This window comes from Penaeus monodon, chromosome 39, assembly GCF_015228065.2.
Source record: "Penaeus monodon isolate SGIC_2016 chromosome 39, NSTDA_Pmon_1, whole genome shotgun sequence".
NCBI lineage: Eukaryota > Metazoa > Arthropoda > Malacostraca > Decapoda > Penaeidae > Penaeus > Penaeus monodon.
This window is the reverse complement of record NC_051424.1, coordinates 108,520-118,519: the sequence shown is the minus strand read 5'-3', so window position 1 is coordinate 118,519 and position 10,000 is coordinate 108,520. Positions and strand designations below refer to the sequence as shown.

The 10,000-nt window shown below is 39.7% G+C and overlaps 1 protein-coding gene across 2 annotated transcripts in view; it reads right to left on the bottom strand.

Moving 5' to 3' along the window:
• The window catches only part of LOC119597410 (zinc finger protein OZF-like), a 15,339-nt gene that overhangs the window by 192 nt on the left and 5,147 nt on the right, over positions 1–10,000 (bottom strand). The window contains exons 2-4 of one of the 2 annotated variants that reach the window (XM_037946982.1): positions 9,257–9,313; positions 8,261–8,318; positions 1–1,816 (exon numbers count right to left, since the gene is read on the bottom strand). The exon at positions 1–1,816 is cut by the window's left edge and continues 192 nt beyond it. In XM_037946982.1, the coding sequence (XP_037802910.1) occupies positions 487–1,809 (1,323 nt within the window). In that variant the 5' untranslated portion in view covers positions 1,810–1,816; positions 8,261–8,318; positions 9,257–9,313 and the 3' untranslated portion in view covers positions 1–486. The remainder of the gene's footprint in view (positions 1,817–8,260; positions 8,319–9,256; positions 9,314–10,000) is intronic. The other variant, XM_037946983.1, reaches the window with a different exon arrangement.

The following is a 10,000-nucleotide window of genomic DNA, read 5'->3' as shown; positions in this document are numbered from 1 at the left end:
ATCTATCTCACCTGTTTACCGTTTTCCTTGATTTTTTAAAAGCTTCATTTCTATTATTTTATTGTCTTCAATGTTATTGATATTTTAATAATAATTAAATAATAATAATATCAATAAGAATAAAACAATGTCAATATGAATAGTATTAGAAAGTAAAACACATTTCCCGCAAATTCAAGGAATAGGGAAATCAGGTGCGGTCACTAGGGCCCACTGATAGACTCCTTGATGGAGCCATCTGTAATAAAATTTACAAAAATCAGGGACAGTACATAAACCTGCAGGCATTGGGTTAATGATATGTTTCTTCTCATTGATGTAGTATTTTGTGGCCCACAAATCTCTTCTGTGGTTGATGGTATATACCTTGCAGAGTTAAAGAGCTTGTGACCTATATGTATAATGAAGTAATTCATGCTTATACGGCTTCTGTTTCTACTGACATGTGACACACTTAATATTTTCTTGAGAAACCTCATAGCTATATCACTTCTCCTCTGTATGTATTCTAACGTGCTGCACTAGATAATTCCTCCGTGAGAAGACCTTACTGCAAACACCACATGAATATGGCTTCTCCTTTGTATGTATTTTCATGTGTTGCACCAGGTGACTTTTCTGTGAGAAGGCTTTATTGCAAACCTCACAGGTATATGGCTTATTTTTTGTATGTACTCTCGTGTGCCTCACTAGGCTCTGTTTCATTGAAAAGGCCTTATTACAAATTTCACAGGTGTATGGCTTCTCCTTTGTATGTACTCTTACATGTATTACTAGATTTCTTTTGGATGGGAATGATTTATTGCAGATCTCACAGTTGTATCGTTTCTCCTTTGTATGTATTCGCTTGTGCTTTACCAGATCAAATTTGGTTGGGACGTCCTTACCACAAATCTCACAGCTAAATGGTTTCCCCCTTGTATGTACTTTTGTGTGTGCTAGTAGATTACTTTTGAATGTGAAGGCGATATTGCAAATATCACAGCTGTATGGTTTTTCATTTGAATGTACTCCCATGTGTATTACAAGATTTTTTTTTGATGGGAAAGCCTTACTGCACATCTCACAGCTGTAAGGTTTCTCCTTAGTGTGTACTCGTATGTGCTTAACCAGATCACTTTTGGATGGAAAGGCTTTATTGCAAATCTCACAGCTATATGGCTTCTCCTTTGTGTGTACTCTCGTGTGTATTACTAGAATACTTTTGGACGAGAAGGCCTTACTGCAAATCTCACAGTTGTATGGCTTCTCCTTTGTGTGTACTCTTATGTGTGTTTCTAGATTTCTTTTGGAAGGGAAGGCCTTATTACAAATCTCACAGCTATATGGCTTCACCTTTGTGTGGACTCTCATGTGAATCTTCAAATAACTCTTACAACGGAATGTAATGCCACATAATTCACATACCATATGCTTCAATTCTGCTTCCACTTTTCCATGTGTATCCTCATGTCTTTCGTTACATATCACTTGATCCCTTTCTGATGAGTTCTTTTCCCCACAATCCTCAGCCACAAATGCCGCTCTTACCAAAACATCATTGCAATCCTGAATCAAGTTAAATGAGTCTTTTTCACTTACTTCATGTCTGGGGTCTTGAAGATCCTTAAAGAAAAGAAATTCATGCTTGACTTTCACTTCTCTCGCTTCATCCCTCACTTCATCTGCACAATCAAGCGGTTCTTCCTTAAGTTCCAGCCATGTATCTTCCGTGACATCGCTGAGCTCCTCTTTGATACGGACTCCTGTGCTAAACGCTTCCTCGTCCATCAGGTGGGCTTTAAGCATCCAGTCGGTAAGGAAACTCATTGTCACCCTGTAAACAAAATAAATAAACAAATAAAATAACAGATAACATAACAGTGTTGCTAATAACAAGAACGAAAAAAAAAAAAAAAAAAAAAAAAAAAAAAAAAAAAAAAAAAAAAAAAAAAATATATATATATATATATATATATATATATATATATATATATATATTATGCATATATATATTATGTATGTATATATATATAATATATATATATATATATATATATATATATATATATATATATATTATATATATATATATATATATATATTATATAATATAATATATATATAATTATATATATATTATGTAAACATATATATATATATAAATATGTATATAAAGAAATAATATATACATATATATAAACATATACACACACACACACACACACACACACACACACACACACACAAATATATATATATATATATATATATATATATATATAATACATATATATACATATACATACTCACTCACACACACAAACTCACACACATACACACACACACACACAACACACACCACACACACACACACAACAACACATACAACTACACACACACACACTATATATATATATATATATATATATATATATATATATATATATATATATATATATATATAACATATACATACTCACTCACCACACATACACACACACCCAACCACACACACACACACACACATACACACACACACACACACACACACACACACACACATACACACACACACACATATATATATATATATATATATATATATATATATATATATATATTATATATATGTATATATGGATGCATATGTACATACACACCCACACACACACACTCATATATATATATATATATATATATATATATATATATATATATATATATATATATATATATATGTATGTATGAAAGATGGAATAATGCAATGCCGCATTGATATCGATAAGTGAGGGATGATATATATATATATATTTAATATACGCATATATATATACATACATACATATAAATAAAACCCTCCCTGACCAGGACTCGAACCTAGGTCACTCCGGGTATGAAACCGGAGGTACTTGGAACATCTGGTCCTTGCGGCAGAATGAGCGGTTACCTCTGCTATTGAAGGAATTGGAGCGATTGGGAGCTGAGGTGGCTGCCCTCTCATAGGTGAAAAGGCCTAGCAGCGGCATGATCAGCATGGGTGGGTACACCTACTACTGGTCAGGCTGCAGCGATGGTTATTACCTCCAGGAAGTAGCCATTGCCATCTCCAGCTGACTTCAGCCCTCGGTAGTTGAGGTGACACATGTTGATGAGTGTATTATGGCATTGAGACTGAAGCATGCCTTTGGCTTCATGTCTCTTATTGCTGTATACACTCCTACTGATGTTTGTAAACTCTCATCCGTGCTGGGTCCCAGAGAATGAGGATTTCTGGCTCATGGTACCAGCATTCCAACCTACATCGCTGGACATGGTATAGCAATACAGGTACAGTGACCAAGGAGATTGACCACATTCTTGTTAGCACATGATGGAGGATCCTCCAGAACTGATGAGTTTACTGGAGTGCTGAGTTCTATGGCAGTGACCATAGACTGGTTGTGGCTACTCTACAGGTCCATTTCAAAACTCCCCATCCCTTCAGTGGCCACTCTAAGGTGTTTCACTTGGACAGACTGAGTGAGGAGTGTGCCCATGGGTTCACCATGGCAGTCTCTGATCGATTCACAGAACTTGATAACATGTTCTTCAAGCGCAAAACACTCGAAGCAGTCCAGGAATCCATTGGCGTACGCCCGAGGGCAAGGCAGAATTCCATCTCCCTGGAGACTTTGAAGGCCACTGAAGTGTGTCGCATGGCTTGGCTAAATGGCAATCAGATCTTGCAGCACTGCTGAGAACGGACAAGGAACAGTTCATCAGGAATCTTGCTGAGGAGGTCGAAGGCCATTTCTTGGTAAACAACCTTCTCCCTGCCTATCAAGCCCTGAGAAAGCTGAACTCTAAGCCCTCCTCACAGATGACTGCAGTCCAATCAGTGGATGGACAGATCATTCAGATCATGTTGGGGTTTGTGAACGTTGAGCTCAGTATTTTGAGCAGTGTACCAAGTAGACCCTCCAACAGTTAGCTTGGATGCAAACAATATCACAATACCTGTGCTGGACCCACCCATCAGCGAGGAACCTCCTACCCTAACTGAGATTAGGATGGTGATTTCCAAGCTGAAGTGTGGGAAAGCTGCAAGCATATGTGATATCCTTGCTGAACTTCTAAAGTCTGGGAGAGGACCTATGGCTCAGGGTTTGCATGCAGTTTTGACTGCCATCTGGCAGTCTGGTACCATTCCCCCTGACCTGATGAAGGGCGTGGTCATCCCTCTCTGGAAAGGGAAAGGCGATTGCTGGAACTGTAGCAGTTACAATGGCATTACACTGCTCAGCATACCAGGCAAAGTTTTCGCCCACATTCTTCTGAAACGGATCTGTGACCACCTACTAAGGCACCAGTGAACGGAGCAGTCTGGATTCACTCCACACTAGTCCACACTAGACCGAATATCAGCGCTTCGAGTAATTGTAGAATGCTCTCGTGAGTTTGGTCGTGGGTTGCTTGAAGCCTACATTGACCTCAAGAAGGTGCTTGACTTGGTGCATCATAAATTGCTATGGGAGATTCTGTGACTCAGGAATCCCGACACAGATTATTGGCCTAATAGCAAGCCTATATACCGGTTCTGAAAGTGCTGTAGAGTGTGGTGGGGGCCTGTCACACTTCTTCCTTGTTAATTCAGGGGTGAGGCAAGGCTGTGTCCTAGCACCAACACTTTTCAACATCTGTATGGACTGCATAATGGGCAGAGCTATTAGCCAAAGCCAGACCTTGACTTTGCCGATGATGTTGCTATCCTATCTGAGTCCCAGGAGTTACTGGTGGCGGCTCTTCATGCATTTAGCAATGCCTAAGTCTAGAGGTCTCCAGGACCAAGACCAAGATTCAGGACCTTGGGGGCCTGTTAGGGGAATCCGTTCAGTTGATCCATGCTTGTGGTTAGGACGTTGAAGTCACAGAGAGTTTTACATACCTTGGTATCGTAGTCCATATCTCTGGGCTGTTAGACCAGGAAGTCAGCAGATTGGTCTGGCAACATGAGCCATGAACTAGATCAACAAGAGCATTTGGAGATGCCAGTACTTATGCAGAAGGACCAAGCTACGTGTCTTCAAGGCCTTGATACTGCCAGTTTTGCTCTAAAGAAAGCAAACCCTGGACACTATCTAGTGCCTTGGAGTCTCATCTTGATGCCTTTTGTTAACAATTCTCTACACTGGATCATGGGGTACAGTTGGCAGGACCATGTGTTCAACCGACGGCTGCACCATGAGACTGGCATGGGACCTATTACTTACATAATTCGGGATCGCCAATTTGGGCTATATGGGCACCTAACTTTCCTGTGTTTATTTGCAAGAGAAACCTGGGTGGGGGAGGCCTGTGGGACGGCCCAGCAGGTCATGACTTGGGCAGCTCGACGAGACCTGTCGCGGGGAATTAGAGATGGGCCGAGGGCCTGCCTGGAGACTCGCCATTAGGGACCTTCGTGGCTGGAAGCGAAGGGTGGATGCGGCCATGTTCCCCCGTCGGCGTTAGCCCCTTAATAATGATGATGATGATGTCCTAAACGCCAACAATTTTGGCACTGACGAGGAGGTTGATATGGTCGGGCAGGGAGGGATGCTCCACCAATCTAAATATAAGAGGTAAGGCCATGTCTACGGAAAGTAATTTTAGCAGTTAGTGATGTTAGATCAGTTAAAATTGATAAAGCTATAGCTTGGTTTTCAGATGTTACTGCGACGAGACGGGAACGATCGGGTCGGCTACAGAAAGAGACTTTGCATACTTGTTTTTGGAGACATTGTTGGAAGAGAAGAGTGTTGTCAGAGTAGGGAGCTGTGGGAGGGATTATGAAAAATCGGTCCCATTTAGCTGGCCTAAATAGAGTATTTAAGACATTTGTAGAAATGGGTGTAGTAGAAGGATGGGGGAGTGTGGAAGAGGAAGTACGGCTCTCGCACCTTAAGTGGATAGAAGGGGAAAAAAGACATGCAAAATTAGTTGAGACGAGGGCTGAGGCCCAAGGCAGGGGAGATCCCCAGCATTGGGTCCTAGACTTCGCCTCATATCCCCCCACAACAACGGGCAAGAGATTGGGCGGGGAATAAGAATGATAACAATCTCAATATTAATAGTTTTGGAAAAAAAAAAAACATTTTCCCGCCAATTCAATGAATGGGGAAATCAGGATCGGTCACTTGGGACTCCTTGCTGGCTGAGCACACGTTTAGCTATCTGTATGTAACAAAACTCACTAAAATCTAAAGGGACAGTACATAAACCCGCTGACATTGGGTTAACTTCGATATAGCGTAATGTTTCTGTTTTTTGTACTAATAAGTGTTAAATAAAATGAGTTAATAATGTAAACGAAGTGTCTTGAGACACTTAGAGAATAATGCTTATCCTTTTCATAAGCTCTGTGTTCAAAGACAGAGGGAGAATTAATAATAACTATGATAATAGAAGGTTAAAGATTTGAACTTAACTGAGAAATTTACAATAAATATACTCTCTACATTTATTATTATTATTATTAATACCCTAGCTGAATAAAAGCAACTCTCAATTATGAGAGCTTTAGTTGAGGCCGCAGGGACCGAGTGGTAAAGCATCGGACTCAAGACTGTCACGACGGAAATCTGAGTTCGAGGGTTCGAGTCACCGGCCGGCGCGTTGTTTCCTTGGGCAAGAAACTCCACCTCGATTGCTTACCTAGCCATTGGGTGGGCAAGCCAGCCCAAGTCAGTGCCGGCCCCAAGCCCGGGTAAATAGAGAGAATGATTACCTAAAAACGTGACACTGGCATTCTCCGTGGAAAGGAACCGGGGACCCTACCACGTACTAACTCCAAGATCATCACAACATAAAGAGTACAATCAAGTATCATGTTGTGACAGCCAATGTTAGAATCTGACAGGGTACAAAAAAAAAAAAAAAAAAAAAAAAAGAGAGAGACAGAGAAGAGAGAGAGAGAGAGAGAGAGAGAGAGAGAGAGAGAGAGAGAGAGAGAGAGAGAGAGAGAGAGAGAGAGAGAGAGAGAGAGAGAGAGAGACCGCAGTGGCCGCGCGGTTAGAGCATCGGCAAGGAACTACACCTCGATTGCCTACCTAGCCACTGGGGGGGCAAACAGCCCAAGTCGGTGCCAGTCCTAAGCCCGGGTAAATAGAGATCATGATTACCTGAAAAAAAAGATGACACCGGCACTCTCCATGGAAAAGAACTGGGGACCCTACCACATGCTCACTCCAAGACCACCACAGCACGAAAGTACAATTAAGTATCATCCTGCAACAGCCAATATCAGAATCTGACACAGTACAATACAAAAAAGAAGGCCGCGGTGGCCGAGTGGTTAGAGCATCAGACTCAGACTATCACGACGGCAATCTGAGTTCGAGGGTTCGAGTCACCGGCCGGCGCGTTGTTTCCCTTGAGCAAGGAAATTCACCTCGATTGCCTACCTAGCCACTGAGTGGGTAAGCCAGCCCAAGTCAGGGCCGGCCCCAAGCCCAGGTAAATCGAAAGAATGATTCTCTAAAAGGTGACACTCTTTCTCAGTGGAAAGGAACTGGGGACCCTACCACGTACTCACTACAAGATCATCACATGAAAGTACAATTAAGTAGAAACCACAACTGGTAGAAAACAAAACAGTGTATCATGCTGTGACGGCCAATGTCAGAATCTGACAAGGCACAATACAAAAAAAAAAAAAAAAAAAAAAAAGAGCTAGGTTAACTGTAACAATATATACATATTATACACACACACACACACACACACACACACACACACACACACACACACACACACACACACACACACACACACACATACCTGAAGGGTGCCACTCCTCTCCAAACCAATAATAACAAGAATAAGAGGAAGAAGAAGCAACAGACAAACAAATAATCATGCATCCAGCTGCTGACGTACGCAACGATATGCACCAATGTCAGGTGCTATAAGTGCCGCTGCCCTCCCCTCCCCTCCTCTCTGAAACAATATGCCAGGTACCACAGATCACCTTCTTACCCCACCCTATCAGCACCCCCCTCTCCCATACCCTCCCACCCCACACCGCAATATTCATCATGTTTAAACTTGTTACTGGATGGTAATTGACCCTGTTACAAACGAGTGGTCACCCCTCCTAATTAATCATAATCCATAAATGTCCCTCTAATGATGTCTAACATGCACACCTAAAGGGTTCCTCCTCTCACCCTCTCCTCCTCTCCAAAGCAACCCTCCTTCCTTTCCTTCAAACCACTTAACTTGTAGTTGCTTGAGTTTAAACAAACTAACGTGGACTTACTTGCTCAGCTGTTCGAATGTGGTTGCGTCTCCAAAGAAACGCCATGGCTTATGGAATACTGAAAACGAAAACCATTATCAGAATTTAGCACAAGATAAAGTGTATTCGTGATGAATAAAACGAATCATACATATATTTTTGGAGCTCATCAAGTATATAATTGTGCACACACGCGCGCGCGCACACACATATGCATGCACACACACAATGGTAAAGCGTCTTTATATTCTCCATACACATAATGCGGTTTTGCGTTCATGTAATGTTCTATATTGGAGAATATAACGTAGTATGTTTTCTGTTTATTGAAAAAGTGTTTTGTTTCGGTGAAAAGAAAAGTGCAGCTTCGAGAAGCACTTGCTAACTTCTCAGCGATTTTGCAGATTTCTATGTGATTTAGCTGCCATACATAGATCTTTGAATTATGAGGCGTTTTCTATATTCAAGAAATATGCAAATATCATTGTTAATTGTTGTGTTCAAATAAAGGGGGAATGCCGCCTTACCTCCATAGGCGTTGCCATTTCGATAAACAATTCCAAAAAGTCGCATTTGAAAAACATTCCCCTACAAAGCCAGCGATAATTAATACTGCATGTTTTGCAACCACTTATTTGAAAAAAAAACGAAATATCAAATGCTTATTTCGTTTCTAAAAATACATAGTCATACACTTATTGGTTAATTATATTTCTACCAATCCCAGCCTTTGTTTCAAACAACCTAGGGTTTTCGCCTCATTCATAAAAATACTATTTACGCTATGTTTACATCGAGGTGGTTGCCAGATGTACAAGAGTGGGACCACGCATATGTACTGAAATATAATTCCGCAACTGTACATTAAACTAATAAGAACCAGTAAAATCAACTGTTGCATGACCTTCCTTTCCGCCTCCACACATTCTCCACACTGCACAGCTTCCAACAGCTGCGAGGCCACACGTGCTTTCTCTTGGAGTCCCACAGCCCCTCTTTGGCCAAGGGACCGCTCACCTGGAAGGGAAAAGCGAAGGTAGAGCAAGGGATCTCAGGTTCCTCTCACATCGATTCCTAGTAAGATGATAAAATGTACAGTGCTGGCAACAATTATAACGGTAGGTATAAATGTTTCTATCTGAAATATAACTATTACTATTATTACACATTTAACACACAAAATAAAGACTTGGCTGAAATGATAATAAAGAATTTATACCGATGTAATAATGAATAAAAATTATACAAAAAATAATGCTTAGACTAAAATATTTGATAATAAATATTAAATCCTAATTAATTTGATAATAACGGAAATAAACAACAGCATCAATAACTGTGATAATACTGACAATAAAAGCAATAATTGTCAACATAAAGTTAATAGAAATGATGATGTGATAATAATGCTAATAATAATAAGACTTAATATGATATTATTATTATTATTATTATTATTATTATTATTATTATTATTATTATTATTATCATTATTATTATTATTATTATTATTATTATTATTATTATTATCATCATCATCATCATCATCATCATCATCATCATCATCATCATCATCATCATCATCATTTATCATATTATCATTATTACTATTATTATTATCATCGTCATTATTATTATTATTATTATCATCATAATTATCATTATTACTATTATTGTCATTATTAATTTTACTATCATCATTATCATTATCACAATCATTGATATTATTATAATTAGTATTAATAATATTATCATTATCAA